The sequence below is a fragment of the Raphanus sativus genome, chromosome 6 (assembly GCF_000801105.2).
Source record: "Raphanus sativus cultivar WK10039 chromosome 6, ASM80110v3, whole genome shotgun sequence".
In the NCBI taxonomy this organism is placed as follows: Eukaryota; Viridiplantae; Streptophyta; class Magnoliopsida; order Brassicales; family Brassicaceae; genus Raphanus; species Raphanus sativus.
In genome coordinates, this window is record NC_079516.1 from 48,670,378 (window position 1) to 48,687,389 (window position 17,012).

General features: G+C 32.7%; 2 protein-coding genes across 2 annotated transcripts; both read right to left on the reverse strand.

The window, feature by feature from the left end:
* Positions 1 to 3,381: 3,381 nt before the first annotated feature.
* On the reverse strand, positions 3,382 to 8,538 carry LOC108811518 (probable WRKY transcription factor 35). The gene is made up of 3 exons (XM_018583574.2): positions 7,673 to 8,538; positions 6,714 to 6,854; positions 3,382 to 4,111 (listed from the first exon to the last, which is right to left on the reverse strand). Exons 1-3 carry the CDS (start codon positions 8,203 to 8,205, stop codon positions 3,562 to 3,564), a joined length of 1,224 nt encoding a protein of 407 aa, XP_018439076.2. The 5' UTR covers positions 8,206 to 8,538; the 3' UTR covers positions 3,382 to 3,561.
* Positions 8,539 to 13,923: 5,385 nt separating this feature from the next.
* On the reverse strand, positions 13,924 to 16,717 carry LOC108805697 (putative UDP-arabinose 4-epimerase 2). The gene is made up of 9 exons (XM_018577632.2): positions 16,699 to 16,717; positions 16,117 to 16,215; positions 15,844 to 15,968; positions 15,630 to 15,743; positions 15,421 to 15,528; positions 15,232 to 15,323; positions 14,782 to 15,148; positions 14,553 to 14,697; positions 13,924 to 14,467 (listed from the first exon to the last, which is right to left on the reverse strand). The coding sequence occupies exons 2-9, from the start codon at positions 16,175 to 16,177 to the stop codon at positions 14,214 to 14,216; spliced, it is 1,266 nt and encodes a 421-aa protein (XP_018433134.2). The 5' UTR covers positions 16,178 to 16,215; positions 16,699 to 16,717; the 3' UTR covers positions 13,924 to 14,213.
* Positions 16,718 to 17,012: the final 295 nt, after the last annotated feature.

The following is a 17,012-nucleotide window of genomic DNA, read 5'->3' on the forward strand; positions in this document are numbered from 1 at the left end:
ACGTCCATAGTAAGGGGAACGGCATATTTATCCAAAAGTGGCTTAGTTTTGATGAACATCAAATTATAGCATGATAGCCATTCATGAACAAGTTATGGACATATAATAAAGAAGGTTCATGAAGAGTTTGGTCAAAATCTATGAACGGGACACACACAATGGACATATCATGATCCGAGTAGATCATGGATATACTAAGGCATTCATGGTCGAAATTTATCTAAGAAAGATGGACCATGTAATCATCTCGGTCTTGTTCCGGCCCCGTTTCGGCTCGATCCCCTTGATCATGTTCCGACTAAACCGGTTCCAGTGACCACTATATTCAAATCGTGGTATGGCTATGGACAAGGCATGTGTCCTTGGTCCAGGAAAGACTTTACATAAGTACTTTTAAGACTTATGCACATCCGACCAAAAGAAATGTATTGATATGATTGACGCCTTGATATGGCAAGCCATACTAGGTCGGATAAGTTTTATGGATATGTTCAGATCATAAGACATTGATACTAAAGCCATATACGTCTCCTGCCATAAGTGTTATTGGCACTTTACTTAGATAAATTTGGCATGTCCGAACATGAGACAATGATACATGATCAATATATCCTAAGTTACCTTCTAAGGAACTAAAAGTTTGAGATTGATTTATACTAACCAAACCCAAAAAAAAAGGGATTGTTTGGTTTTAATAAATGTTACAGGTTTATACAAAGTCTCAAACAGGTTATACACATTTGGAGAATGATGAAGAAGCACAAAGTACTACAAGTTCAGTCATGAGAAATGTTAGCCGACTTCTTCACCATGTCTACACCAACTACACATCTATGAAGTATACCTATCCGTTTGGGACGTTGCAACAGAAAGACCAGTTCAAGACTTGGCGCCCATGAAGCTAAACCATCAAAGTGTCCATGCGCCAGACTTGAAGAACGGAGGTCCAGAACAGGGGGAGTAGTGTGTGTTGTACTCTTTTTCCTTCACTTCGGTTTTGTCCCACTGGGTTTTCCGAGTAAGGTTTTAATGAGGCAACATTAAGCACACTACAAGCTCTATATGGTTCTGGCATCCAAGGGGGAGTGTTATGAATATTATGTTTATGGATGTCCAGCCTATTAGATATTTACTTGTAATCTTGGCCCGTTTATAGCCTATTGTATTTAGGCCCATGTCGCCATGTATTTCCTATATAAGAAACACTTTGATTCAATAATAAAACACAGTTTCACAACAAAATCCCATAATTATACCCCATAATAAAAGAAAAAGTTAACAATTTCACTAATCTAAAAGAAGGTAACGCCAAATAGTACCACCATCCATAAGCCTATTTGCCCACTAAAATTCATCCAAATTCATAGCGACCTCTCATGCTCTATGTCCCATCATGGAGAATAAAACCATAGGAAAGCAAATGTTATGATAATTAAACGTGTAATATTCGACTGTTCTTTTCTCCAGCCCTCTCATCAAATTGATCACTTTTTAGAAATATAAATTTTTAAAATTTGCGATGCAACTTTACTTTTTCTATCAATCAGAGATCCGATAGATTTGACAAAACTTAAGGTCACTATTTCCAGAATATTTTTGATCAAAAGTTGAGATCTCACACTCCCGTTTGCCCAAACACTCAAAATCTTTCCACTCTAACGGCGATTTAACATTCAATTATTATTTGAAATAAATAAAGTGTATGTTATTCTTTGACTAGGTATAAAGTGTATGTTTTACAGAAGAAAAAAAAATAAGTTAGATTTTTTTCTTGAAATTTTCTTTTTACTAAGAATCTAAGAGATGAAGTGTCACTGGTCAAGCGGTTAAATATCCATGTCTGTAATTTTTCCTACTATAACTCGGTTCCACTAAATAGCGTTTCTCCCCATTATAAGACTGCTATTGATCCGATCTTGTTGATCCAGCTGATAATAAAAATAATTATTGTTAAGATGGACTTCATGTGTATTTACTTACAGCCAGGGACGGAAGTTGGGTGTTATAAGGGGGGTCGTGACCCATAATAAATTTTTGAAAATTAGTCTAGTTACTATCAAATATTCTATATTGACCCCAACCCAAAATCATCAATGACTTATTAAATCAAGTTCAATTGAGGAATTTAGAATAAAAATTATATCCTTAGTTTTTTATTTTATAACTTTAGAATTTATTTTTATTAGAATATTATAATATCATATTGATCTGAATAACAAGACAATAAGGAAAAATTCTATTACATAAAACTTCCATGCCAAGCCAAAACAGTTTTACACTATTCTTCCAAAATATTATATTATGTTACATAAAATAAAATATATTTATAAATTTAATAATACATATAAATTTTTTAATTGATTTTAAATTAATATTAAAATAGATTAATATATAATATACATTTATAATAATTGTTAAAATGATTTTTTAAAACTTAAAATTTTGTATGAGCATGGTAAATTTTTTTTTCCGGTTCCGCCGCTGTTTGCACCTGCAACATGATTTCAACAAATTAGAGGGTTATCTTTATATAAGAAATAAGAAAAGAAAAAATGAGATGGCACCTCATCGGTGGAGTTTGTTTTTGAACCAGTCACAAGAAAGAAAGAATAAAAAATACATTACTATATCAATTTATTTAAAACACATTATCATCTCAAACTACAAGAACTATTAATTATTACGGGACTAATTTATTTCATCCCGTAGGAAAAGCCATGAAACTAGGGCTTTCTTCCTGCCTTCCAAGATCATCCACATGCATGATCAGTACTCAGTAGTAGTATTCTCATGAACAGCTTTCTTAACTAGTATTCATAGATTGGGATGCATGGGAATAGAGTTATGTCGTATGATGTTTAGAGTTGTCCAAGCTCATTTATTGAATCAGAATGTTCGTTCTGTATATATGTATCGCCGTTTTGTACAAACCTATGAATCATTTATTTGATTTAGAGTAAATGGATTACACGACCCCAGAATACATTTATTGTCTTCATATATAAGAACATCATAAGTGATCACCACTCCCTTAGATATGTTGTAACTAGCGCTAGAATAAGTGAATAACTTGTATCGAAAGTCAATTTTTAGTTTTCCAATTCTTAGTACGCTTTCGATCATAAATTATGTACTGAGTATCATGCATTGATGTTATAATGATAATAATATAGAGTTTTAATTTTCACAAGCTACATAAATAAGTCTGGATTTTGTATGCGTCTTTTTTTTTGTCAACAGTATGTGTCTTCGTGTTGAAAAATAACATACAGTATATTGTTTTGATCACTTTTTTTGAAACTTTTGTTTTGATCATTTTAACTCACAAAACCAGTGGAATTTGTTTTTGACTATAGAAGATGGATGCCAAAATAGAAATTAAAAAAAAAAAAGATGGATCCCAACATTAAAAAATTGTATGCTTGGTAAATGAAGAGATTACCCTCATCGACTACAGATGCCTGTGATGTACACCAGGGCTAATATAGGCATTAAGTCAACCGAAGTACACGAAATTCATGACAAATTAATTTCTATATATGTATACATAGTAAGAATTTTTTATAACGACCTTGAGGAGTCGTCATCAAAAAAATCGCTAAAAACGTCGGGAATCGTCGTTTTGTTCTCTAGGTTGCCTTGAGAGAGTAACATAGTTAGAGAATCTTCCTCTAGCTCGTCAAGATCGGCGAAGAAACCCTCCGGCTGATGTTGAAACTCCGGTCTATAGGTATCGTCAACGTCATTATCGAACTCCATTTTGTCCTGACGCTTCTCAACCCCCTCCTCCTTAACCGCCGCGGCTACATAAGGAGAAGGAGGGGTGGAGGGGGAGGCCAAGTGGGACTTTATGGGTTCGTCTTTGTTTTGGGAGACTCTGGACGAGGCAGAAGTGGTTGATGTTCCGATTGCGGTTGATGATTTGGAAGAAGGGTTTGAAAAGGAAGAGGAAGAAGAACGAGTGGAGCCGGCAAGAGCGTTGCGTTGAGTGGGCCACGGATGGTTATGCTCAGATGTATAGGTAATGACTAACATGTTTGGATCGGTGCGGCTACGTTCCACTTGTTTCCTAGCTGGACAACCTTTCGAGCTGCTACATCTGTAGTAACCCCTGAGGAACAAATGTTTAAGCATTGAAGTAGCCATCAAAGACTTGATTAGCCATATTGTAGTTAATATGTATAAGTTTTTTTTTTTGCTTAACAAAGTTTATTCGTTATATGTACAGAGCCGGTCCTAGGAATTTAAAGGCTAGAAGCCAAAATGAAAAAAAATGGCCGAAAAAATTAATATGATGGGAGGGTTATTCGAACTCAGGTATGGATAGTCATGGACAGTGACTATTTAACCACTACACCCAAGGGAACTTTTAAAAAATTGTGGCCGGTTTTATTGATATTAATTACCGGCCGGAAGCCATTGCTTCTTCTGATTGTGTCTAGGGCCGGCTCTGTATATGTATGTGTGTGTGTGAGTACGTAGCCATTTTCCTGAGAAAATCACTTTTCCAATTAAAAATGCATGAACAACACACATAAGATGATCACTTGGCACAATTAATCGGAGAATAGCAAAACATTTGAACGATATCCTAGCTTTTCCTCTGATTTTTTTTTTTGAATTGATATTGTTATAATAAGATACAAGATTCTGATCCGCGTTAAAACGCGGATTATGTTTTTTTGTTGTTTGATTTATAAAACCGGTAAATTAAATTATTATGAATGTTAAATTGTTAGATTAAATGTTTTGTTGCTTGGACCTGTGTTACTAATGTAGGAGCAATCATATCTGATTTTATTACTTATGTTGTAATCATTGAAAAACAATTTAAGATAATTTGTGTGTATAATATCATGTGAAGATAAATTATGTGTACATTAATTAGTTCGAATATACAGATTCTAATTTGAAGAAGGTAAATATATTTACATTAAGTTTTTGAAAAAAAAAATTCTCTGTTAAACTGTGAAAGTAATTTATATTTATACTAAAAAGCTAAAAAAAAATTAAAAATATGAAAAATTCTCGAAAAAGGAGGAGATGTTTAAATTTTCCCATTAAAAATGATATATTCTTTGAAATTTATAACTTCGTAGTTTTTTTTTTGTTATGAATGATCTTAATATGACTGGGAGTTAAATCAAATACATGCTACCAAAGGCAAACCACAAATCTATTCAATGAAATATAGAGGCTTGGCAGAAAATCCGAATCCGATAAATCAAAACGAATCCGGTCCACAAAAATAATCACGAATCTGAACCAAAACTGGTTAAAGATTCAAACTTGGTATAAAATTAGAATCAAACTCCGGTCTGAACCGAAATATCTCGAATATCCGAATCGATCAGAATCAGATTTTAATACTTAAATATATTAATTATTTTCAGAATTATATCCAAAAAATATTTTAAATATATAATATATTATGAAATTGTCCAAAATACTTGATAAAAAATAGTCAAAATTAAATATATAAAATAGGTAAAAATACCAAAAGTATTTAGAATATCTATTAATTTTTCATCCAAATATTCAATCTAAACTAATTGTTGTGTTAAGGTTAGGTAATTTGGCATACATTATTTAAATTTATTTGTTATATATTATTTTCTTAGATTTTGAGAAATTTTTTTAAAATATTTAAATTTTAAAATTTCAAATAATTTAAATAGGTTTTACGAATCCGCAAATATCCAGAGCCGAAATTTATAATTACTCTGATGAGGCTGAAATCTTTCATCCAAAAATGTGAAACTCGAATAGATCCGAACCAAACTCGAATGGATATTCTATATTCATCTCTATGTATATATATGTTTTATAAACAAAATAATATATATATATATATATATATACGCAAAGATTAGGTCGATATCAGAATGCACAAAACCACGTGTTCAATCTAGCTCCAATCAAATGTGCATAACTCAAACCATAATTCTCGTTTTTATTAGCATTAGTGGTCCTTCCTCATGCACTCTTTTTCATGATTAATTTAAAAATCCCAGGAAAATTGGTTTAATAGAACATAAATCGTTTGATTTACTTATATTAGAGTACATTGTTGGTTTAATTTAAATAGTCTGGTTTTAATTTAATTGTAGCAATATAATATAATTAATTGTAACTAATTTGATATGGTCCATAATTTATGCAACATCCTAACAAACTTGAAACAGCCCAAAAATTAAATGACAACTTCAATGATAGATAAATTTAGGATTCTATTTTAATAGAGTAGATATAATATAATTAATTGTAACTAATTTGATATGGTCCATAATTTATGCAACATCCTAACAAACTTGAAACAGCCCAAAAATTAAATGATAACTTCAATGATAGATAAATTTAGGATTCTATTTTAATAGAGTAGATGTTTACATCAAATTTCACAATAAGGAATTTAAAGGCTCATGTGCGCCGGAGAAAGATGGATGCACTTTATACTTTATAGTTACATGCTAATGATTGCACCTGCAGTATTGCTTGTCAAAGGAAAGCAAAGGTGCAGATTCTTCTTATAATGCGAATTTATCCTCTCAAGAAAATTCACTTTCAGTATAACATATCTACGTGTTTGTTAAAAAAACGGCGAGACGACAACATTAATATATTGAACTATACATATCATAGTCATATATATATTTCTCTTTTGTAATGTGTACCAGGGACAGAGGTTTATAATTGTTATATATATCATGTACCTGGGATAAGGAGAACCTTTGATGGGTTTTTGACCGTACTTACGCCAAGCCCACAGATCAGACGGAACTACTTCCCCACTGGACCGGCTGTTCATGGCGGCTGGAGCCGGTATGCACACCACTTTCTTTCCTTGACCCTTCCTGCATTTTTCGTCAATATACAGTATACCATATACAGTCAAAACTTAATTCGACCCACGTGAGAATACTTGTATACATGTTAGTTAATTTTGTGAGCAGTGTTATAGCGTGCGGCATAATGAATTCCATTTGAGATATGATGGAAGCTTAGCTAATTTCATTGTTTACACTCCATAAATATATACTCCTGCGCATACCCTTTTAAGTTTGAAAGTAAATATATAAATATATGCAAACAAAAATTATTAAAAAATTGAAGATCGTTTGAAAGATAAAGGAAAATAAGAAATTATAATAACAAAAACAACTCATGAAAATTTTAAAGATGGAATTAAAGAGGCGAGTGTAAGATCTCCGGAAAAAAACATAAAGGTTGCATATACTGATATACATAGACAAAACGAAGCCCTAGTTCAGTTGGTCTCTCATGGTTTCATGGAACTCTTAGAATGGTCGACAATAACTAAATATGACATAGCAATCAGGAAACTCAATTTGAAAAACATACAATAGATAAATAATGTATACATAGCGTATTATTATTCATTATATTTGCTAGCTCATCTGCAGTATATATATCAGATTAGTTTTCAAAAAAAAAAGATAAAAACATGAAACTTTGGTGATTAACACAATCAAGTTTTCAAATATGAAAAAAGTAAAAATGGTACTTAATTGATAAAAATCTTGAAAGAGAAATAATAATTACCACATGGTGTTATTGTATTTTATCATGAACATAGCATTAAATGATCTCGTTTAATCAAGAAAGACAAAATGATAATTAAATCATGGAGATCGGATTGTAATAAATTCACCTCTTCTTTATGCCAAGATTCCGAGGGGAAGAAGAGATCTGAATCAGCGAAGAAGATGACGTGTTGTTACTTTTATCGACCATTAAAGAGTTTCTTGGACTGTTAGTGATCATCCCCCACGGAGAAGCTGCTGCGACGGCGGAGGAGACGGCCATGGCTGGGGAACTACACTTGGAGGCATCGTGGATGATGTTGCTTTGTGAGATCTGGATTCTTGGGAAGACACTGCATTGACTCTTGATATGATCATCCTCAGAAACCTCTGGAAAAACTTCGAAGCTGTTGTTGCTTTTGTTAGCCGTGAGGTTGAAGAGTGGATCTGTCATGCTTACGAACGGGTCGCCGAAGGGATTTATCTGACAACTGGCGATGGAGGGGACATCTGAGATCGGCTGCGGAGACAAAGTGCTCGGAGATGGACCTTCCGGTGGCCCAGTAGATGACGAAACGTGTCCTGACCCGATTCCTCGTACAACGTCTGTTAGGTCGCCTTGGAAGTTGTCCATGTCTACAGATTCAGAGACGCTGCACATAAGTTATGTATGATGCGTGTGTGTGTGTGCGCGCTTATATGTATATATGAATATATATATATATATATATATATATATATATATATATATGTATATATACGCCGCGACAAAATAGAAAAAAAAAGAAGTAGGATTATAGGTATCAATCGTTTTATGGATATTTCGGCAAAGGGCTGGTGATCAGTGATGCTGGATTATTCTCCTGGAAAATTTTGTAATTTTCTTGGGGAAAAAGCAAGAAGATGAAAGAAGAAGAATGGTTGATGAAACGAGAGAAAGAGACGCTGACTTTTCAGAATGTAAACATCTTCGACCACTTCTTAAGTTAGAGAGAGAGGAAGATCAAATTTGTACTCTCTCTATATAATACACTAAATTAACAATAAATATTTAAAGGTTATATATGAATATTAATACATAGATCGAGATATATACGGCCAAGTCTTGTACTTTTATTATCTCGTTATTGAGTTCACCATTAAGTTTTTGACCTTCTAGTATAAAGTGGCGTTGTAGTTTGTAACTTCTTTAGGGCATGTCGTACAGTAAATATCTCACTAGACCATAAAACTCGACCGAAGAATTAGTTTCTAAGGGATATAGTATTGGCTAGTTAAATAATTAAACAAAAAAATCTTACTACGTACCACATTATTAATAGTTTAGATGATAAAACTATAGTGTGAAAGAGCATAATGAGATGCTGCACTGGTGAGAACAAAACAAGTGATTGTGAAGTAAAGAGATCGGCAAACAGCCGCATTTCTCGGAGTACGTTTCGTCATGATCCAATGGTCCTAGGACACGTACATTCTAAAATACATTTTGCTATCCCTTGAATACCAGAAAATTTGTGTGACTAAAATAAAAATATTATCTGCCAGTGTTTTTTTTTGACATCATTATCTACCAATATTTGGGAAGGGTTATAACTTTTATTTTATATGTGTTTTACGGCCCAACTTATTTTATCTTCATGTTTGTCCCGTGTGACCGTGTCCTTTGTCATAATTCTGAGTCTATTGACTTCCATCATCAGACTTCAGCTTATATATAACGTCAAAACAATTTATCCATAACTGATAGTGAACATTGTCCTAGTTTTTTTATGACCCAAAAAGTCGTCGTTCAAGTCAAAACTTGTTGACTTTGGGTTATACCTGGTCGAATATCTCCGAAAGGACACTATATTTTTAAGTTTGCAAAAAAAAAATCCAAAAAATTTATATTGTATAATATAGTCGTTTATATTATAGTCATTGTTTAAGTTAGTTTTCTCAAAAAGCAAAATTTCAAACGTAATTTCGAAAAAATTATATTTTATATTATGATCCTTATATTTATAGTACTTAACTTAAATTCATAAAACTTTATAACTAAATAGCACATATATAAAATATTATAGAAATATTAATTAACAAAACAATACAGTAAAATATAAAGTTTTACATAGAAATACATAATTAAATATTAAATTACAAGTAAAATATTACATTATTTTATAAAACTATTTTCGTAATACTTCCATACATGATCAATTAGTATATTTGTTAAGTTTCTTTTCTAATATTGTTGTTATCTAACTCTAGTTTTGAAAAAACTAATTTAAAGTTTTTATTTAATTTTATTTGTAGAAATTAAAATTATAAAAACAATTTTGAAATATTAATGAGTTATAAAATTTTGAAGGATTAAAAAGATTAAATGACAAAATATTAAAGAATTATAAATATAATATATAAATATAAGGACCAAAATGCAATGAGAAATATAAAACTTCAAATTTGAAGTTTTGAGTAGTAACACTCTATATTTGAAGTTTCACTACTCAAAACTTCAATTAAAAAATTTGAATTTTTTTTTGGAAAACAATAAACTTCATATTAAAGTTATAGAGATGCTTTTAGAGCATCTTTAGAGGTCAAATTCTTAAAGGAAGTTCTAAGCAGCATTTTATTGAAATATTCTAACACAATTTATTAACTTCAATTAATTTTAATTTTCTTTTTCAAATTTTCATTTCCAATATTTCCAAACTTTTATTTTGAAATTCAAAAATACTTTTTAAAAACAATTTTTTAAATTATTATTTTAAATATTTCATTTTAAAACTTTTTTAAAAAAAATCCCCCAAACCCATCCTTCAAATTTAAATACTAAATATAAATTAATTAATTTTAGAAATATAAGTTTTTTTGGTTCTTTAATGAAATATTTTAGTTACTTTAATCATTCTGTGTTATATTTATAAAAAAAACATTTATAGCGCTCAATTTATTTCTTTTTTTTTCTGGTTAGAATGTCTAGGTAAAAATTCATAAAATTACCTTGTGGGATATTTATTCGAATGCTCCACTTCCGGTTGTGAATCTAGGTGAGCAAAAAAGATGGCAAGTGCCACCATAAAGTTTTCAAAATTTGCATAATATACCTTAATTAGTTTTAGTTATTTTCTCCTGTTAAAAATCATATCTAAGCCATATTTTTAAATTTATATGTGTTTGCTCCATAAAAAAAGAATTCTACATTCGCCACTGTTCAATTCCAATTGGTATTTAAGTCGGTCTTGTTTGTGAACTATATAACACATAAATATACCTTTTTTTGCTTAAAGTGAATACACTTTTTTTTTTGACAATCGTGGGGTTCTGGGCTTCGTCCAGACTAATCATACGAAGCTGACGGCAATCTATGTATTCTTACGATTTAACGTAAGTTCCGGTGGCCACCGCATGAATACACTTGTTTTTACCACGTACGATTTTCTGCTTGTAAAACAAATATAATTGTTTACATCAAAAGACGTTTGATGTAAGTGCCAAAAATGGTAAAAAGTTTGACTCTTCATATATTATTTTTTTTGGTACTCTCTTCATATATTATTTGCTATTACATAATTTATCATTTTCAGTTCACAAATCTTTGTTGGGTTCTTTAAAAAAGAAATAAAGAAACTCGGTTGGTTTTGACCAAAAAAGAAAAAAAAAACTCGGTTGGTGTGTATGGGGTTAACGGCTGCTGACTGATTTAAAATTGGTGCCAACTAATTATACGTTTGCCATTATCTCATTCTTTTTTTTTTGTTCAAACGCCATTATCTCATTCTAGATTTGCCATATTGTCGCCAACTATTTATATACCACCTATATATATATATATATACTATTTACAACAGTTTCTTTAATATCTTAGGCATATATGGTGGATCGCATATATCAGTTTCTATGTATGATACCTATTAAAAACTAAAGAATGAGAGTCGTATCATGGGTAATAAATTCCTCACATGGTATAAGCATGTGTTCTTATGCATGTTGGACATGACTAAAATAATTTTATATTTATAATCTATAAATTCAATATTATTATGTTGGAAATACTTGGAATTGATTCCCATACTACAGTTTTACCTACTTCGTTATTTTTCTGTTGGCTATGTGGCTGACTAACACAATTTTTCTGTTGATTAAATCAAACAGAATAGTTTTCAAACCAGCTGCTGGAATTGTATTGGTCAAACTAAAATAACGCATTCCCAGCCGTTATTGGTCAAACTAAGATATATTAAGATAAAAATTGTATGTATATAAAAATTGAGAAAATTTTTTATGGGTGTCAAAATAAATATCAGAAACGATAAGTCCCTCTTAATCATTTGATGTTGAAATAAGACTACATATATAATATATAATATCTAATATGTATGCTAAATATTCGATAAAATTATATTTAGCAACAGTTGAATTTGCCAATTCGAATATAGATATTAGCCGGTAAAGAATTAGCATTACAATATATAATAAATGTTTTAATATATGCGAACTGAATCAATATTTAATACGAAAACTAGGAATAGGATGGGATAAAAAATAGTTGTGATCAACTGTCAACACGAACGTGATCGAAGTGTTTGTCATGAAGCCGAACAACTTAGCCACATTCTAAATCTAGGCAATTCCTTTAGTTTATCGGATACTTTTAAGGAAAGAAAATGTTAATTTCGTTTTATTGGGGGAGAGTGATTGCCTCTAACTTTTATTTTCTTTGATCAGGTAAATTTTAGCTAGTGTCTGTAATGTATGGAGCATGTAATATATATATATATTATATTATATATATAATAGTTTTTCTGACTTCCGAGTTCCGACCCATTGCTTTCGCTCTATATTTTATCAATTATATAAAACAACAATCACTACCCATATGAAGCAGGCCCTCTTCTCTCGTGGCAAGCAAATTCAGTTTATTACGTAACGATAGAGACTCATGTATTGTTTATTTCAGTAAGTAGACTAGACGGTGCAATAAATAAAAACAAAATAAGTCATGCCTCCCTCGTTCTACGGTGACGCATGTTGGAAGGATTCAATAATAACCATAGTAGTAACTAAAAATGAAAACAAATAAGAAACATTTGACAAAGAAAAATAAACAGAATTTGATTGGTAACCAAGAAAACATGTGCGTTTATATTGGAAACGTTTGTTTAGTTGATTTAACATTTTGCATTTATGTAGTTTTTAATCTACTGCTGCGTCATTGTTTTCAAATCACCAAATGATATTCTTTATGTTTTTTAAATGTAGGTACAAAAAGTCGCAATTTCTGATAATAATCTTAACTATAAAACAATGAGTATAATTAGGGATTTTTAAAAAAGAGTATTGTATTCATTATAATAAATGTTTCATGAAATAAGAACCAAATCGAAGGAGCCTTCTCCAAGTAGATACAATTATTTTACACATAAAAGGTGGACATAATTAAAATATATGATGACTTAAGTTCGTAGCACATCATTTTTCTTTGTCAAAAAAATACAGCAAAAAGCCTAAAACCATCACACTAAGAATTGCAAGATCGTCACATAAACTACATACTTATGTTGATTTATGTTATTGGGTTGTGTAGCACGTGGACGTCTTTGCACATGAGCAACTTTACGTAAAATCCACCATGCCCCTTTAAGTGCTCCTCAAGTTCATAGAAAAAACAATAGTCACCCTCCTTTATTTTTATTTGCGTTTATGTAAATTTAATTATATTTATAAATGAGTATAGATTTAAAGTTTGTTTAGGCCTTATAAAAAAAGTTTGTTTAGGCATTGCTCGTTGAACTGACTGCAGTACACTAACTCAGTGATTAAAACTGACTTGCATTGCCAATTTGCCAACGAAAAGAATCCTCAAGTTTCTGATCGACTAGGATAAGACAGTCCAAAGCTCATATCACTAAAAAAAGCCCATTAGAGGAACCTGATTCGTTATTTCGCCCCGTGAGGCCTAATCAAAATAATCGTATCGATTTAGTACTTCGCAAAGAAATGTAATTCTTATACATAAGATTTTGTAATTTAAGGGGTTAAATGTTATTAACCCGTACTAATCCATGATCTTTAAGGTAACTAGAACTGCGGTCGCTTAACTCACATGCAGTTGCTTTCTTAGCTTTCTGTATATGGCCGTAAATGTGAAAACTTGTGTGGTGATTGTAGGTTGCTAATGATCTTAGCAGCTCTTGCAAATAATATTCACGTTACTTACGGTGAAAACTTCATGTACTTTTGGAAAAGTTAGTTGATAGTAACGGTGTACTAATTCCTTACAAAAACATTGGTTAATCCCATTCACTGGATCCATTCATGTATCTCATATTCTTTTTTTTTTTTTAAATAGCAAGCTGAAACTATCACACTTCTAACATGTGCTTATGAGCTAAAACACAAGAGGTGACATGAACTCGATCAACCTCAATCACAATAATATATTTGAGAGGTAACCTTTTACAAACAGGTGCAAAACGTCGAATGAGTTGCTGCTCCTAGAATTAACCTAAAACCTTTATTAAACAATCCATATTTCTACATATGGATAATAATAAGTAAGAAACACATCATCATCTTCTACTCCCTTCACTACCATCTAGACTCTAATCTCTAGCTATCATCATCAACCAGTGAAAGGAGTCCTAGAAGATCAATCATCACGGATCAATACAGAGAAAAGGGTCAGTATGCAGAGAACAATGAAGAAAAAGAAGAAGATTCATAGCCATTGCGATGAAGCTTTTGCCATCTCCATGCAGTCTCCAAACTCTCCTTAAGATTTGTGTGCTTAGCTGTCCAATTCAGCTCCTCTCTAATCTTTCTTGGATCGCTGTAAACCTCTGCGTAATCTCCTGCCCGTCTCTCCAAGTAATCGACCTTTATATCAACCCCTGTCGCCTTCTTGCAAGCCTCCGCAAACTCCTTCACCGAGCTACCTGCTCACACAAACCACATTCTCTGAAAAATTAGCATCACTTTTATTTTTATATAAGCTTTTGCCGAGATATCCATTTTGCATACCTTTCCCGGTACCAACATTGAAGATTCCAAGTCTGCTAGGTTTGGCCTTTTCAAGAGCTTTAACATGAGCATCAACAAGGTCTGTGACATCTATGTAGTCACGTACGCAAGTCCCATCAGGGGTCTTGTAGTCTGTTCCTTTAATCTATGGATTAAAGACAAACATCTACAAGGATTGGTCTATGTAATGAATTTGATGACACATATCAAAGAGAGTGCTAATAATTACCTGTAGACCGGGGATGATGCCTCGTGCAGCATCAAAGCAAGCACCAGAGATCCTTCCATGCTCTCTGAGTTCTGGTCTTGGAGCTTCGCCCAGTCTTCCCTCAGGATCAGACCCTATCACATTGAAATATCTAAGGATCATAACCGCCATGTTGGAGTTTTTGGAGAAGTCCAAGATGATATCTTCTGCCATCTTCTTAGCCTTTCCATATGGATTGATAGGAACCTGAGGAGTTTCCTCTGTTATTGGCATCTTCTCAGGCTCTCCATAAGTAGCACATGTGCTCGAATATATCAAAGTCTTGACACCATGAGCAGCCATTGTCTCTAGAACTACTAATGTGTTTGATGTAATGTTGTGGTAATACCTGCAAAATGAACATAACATTAGCCAGCTGCTATATAAGTATATTCAAGTTAAAAATTCTTGTTTGATGATTACTCTACTCACTTGAGAGGGAACTGTGTGCTTTCTCCAACATAAGCAACAGCTGCGAAATGCATCACGGCGTCAAATGCATTCTCTGAGAATATTTTGTTTACCTGAGACAACTTCTTGTTAAGAAAAACCAAAAAAAAAAAAAGATTGCTATTCGTTTTTTCAGGGGATAATAATATCTAGAACAAGAATCAAGGATACAGCATGTGCATCTCCGAGATCAGCGTATATGAACTGAAGCCTTCCAGGTTCAGGAAACAGCTGCTGGAGTATCTTTACTGCACCGAGGTTGCCACGTGATAGATTGTCCTGCCAAGACACACACACACACAAAGAGCGATGAAAACACTGAGCACAAGAAGAGCATAGATTTGATTAAAAGCCCAAACGGAGATATTATTATAACATACCACGATGGTTACGCGGTATGAATCTTGTAGAAGGCGTAAAGCTGCATGAGAGCCGATATATCCAGCACCGCCAGTGACTAGAACGTGGGTAACTCCAGGCTCGTGTTGAGAGAACTGAAAAAGATGGGAGGAAATATACAAACCACTCAGGAACATTTGACTAGTACAGAAATGAGAAACTGTATTGAAGAATATTAGGAGAAGTGATAATAACCACGCTTGGGGTATCGAAAGTTGGAGACTGCTTGAGCACTAAAATGCACATTGCTGTAAGGGAAATAGCCAAAACAATCTTCCCGGTGCAATCGTTGTGCTTCTTCTGGTCTGCGTAATCTAATCCTACACTCCAAAAAAAAACACCAAGAAGAGTAAATTTCGAATCCAGAATTAGAAACACAAAAAAGTATGAAAAGCCAATGATAAGCGATAGAAGAAGCTTCAGTGGATGAAAAGCATTAGTACTACTCTGTGTACATGTCTCTCTCACCTTCAAAAGACATGGATCTGTTTTGCCTCCCTTGGATTCTTGCTCTACCAAGATTCAGCATTTTGTTTATGAAAGTCACACGGTCTAGTCTCAGTTCAGCTGCAAGAGATTAAGAACTCGAATGTTTAGAAAACTCTCTCTCTCTCACTATTTTGTGTTTAAGCCACTGGGAAGTAGTAACTCTAATTTGGGCTTAGATGCTGTCGGTCGGTCATTAAATGAATAAATATTACAATGCATAATAACTAGGAAACAAAGAAAAAAAAACAACACACCGACACAGAGCAAAGTTTCAGCCTAAACATGCGAGAGTTGCATTTGGAAACAGAAACAAAAATGTTGTAGAATTTGTACTTGACCAGAAAGCAAAAACAGAAGAGCAATCAAGCAAGCGTAAAAAGGTTGGTTATTCACAAATTCAAAAATTAATCAGAAAAGCCATTTATCTATCAGACACTAGAGAGAAAGAGAGATTCTCTTCCCACTAAGAAAGATTCGAACTTAAATCTTTCAAGTGGAGAAGGGGATAGAGAGACGTAGAAATGAGGAAATTAAATAGAGAAGCAGAGGAGGAGCCTTTACGGTGAAAGCGAACAACGGAACACACGACACGAGAAAGGAGAGAGAGACAAAAGATCTAATTGAAAAATTGATTGAGATACTTTTAATAAAAGAAAAATAGGGGAGCGAATGAGATTGCAACAAGACAAAATAAGCGACGCGGTGATTGGAACACGGAAGCTCCGGCAGCTGTGAGAACCGACAAACTCGTTGCTGATTTGTCGGCAAAAAGTTTTCTACGTGGGTTTCACTCTATGGCCAACACTTTACTACTAGTTGACTGAACTCTTTTATTATAGTACAACCTTTTTTCATTTTTGAAAATATGTTTTCTA

What these genes read in the sequence shown, in the direction of transcription:
- LOC108811518 (XM_018583574.2), bottom strand. Translation starts at nt 8,205, where the DNA reads ATGTGCAGCGTCTCTGAATCTGTAGACATGGACAACTTCCAAGGCGAC. An exon ending in AATCTTGGCATAAAGAAGAG is followed by an intron (nt 6,855 to 7,672) that starts GTGAATTTATTA and finishes CGAAAAATGCAG; the next exon opens with GAAGGGTCAAGGAAAGAAAG. An exon ending in AAAGGTTCTCCTTATCCCAG is followed by an intron (nt 4,112 to 6,713) that starts GTACATGATATA and finishes TTTGTTCCTCAG; the next exon opens with GGGTTACTACAGATGTAGCA.
- LOC108805697 (XM_018577632.2), bottom strand. Translation starts at nt 16,177, where the DNA reads ATGCTGAATCTTGGTAGAGCAAGAATCCAAGGGAGGCAAAACAGATCC. An exon ending in CAGATCCATGTCTTTTGAAG is followed by an intron (nt 15,969 to 16,116) that starts GTGAGAGAGACA and finishes TTTGGAGTGTAG; the next exon opens with GATTAGATTACGCAGACCAG. An exon ending in ATCTCGGAGATGCACATGCT is followed by an intron (nt 15,324 to 15,420) that starts GTATCCTTGATT and finishes AAGTTGTCTCAG; the next exon opens with GTAAACAAAATATTCTCAGA.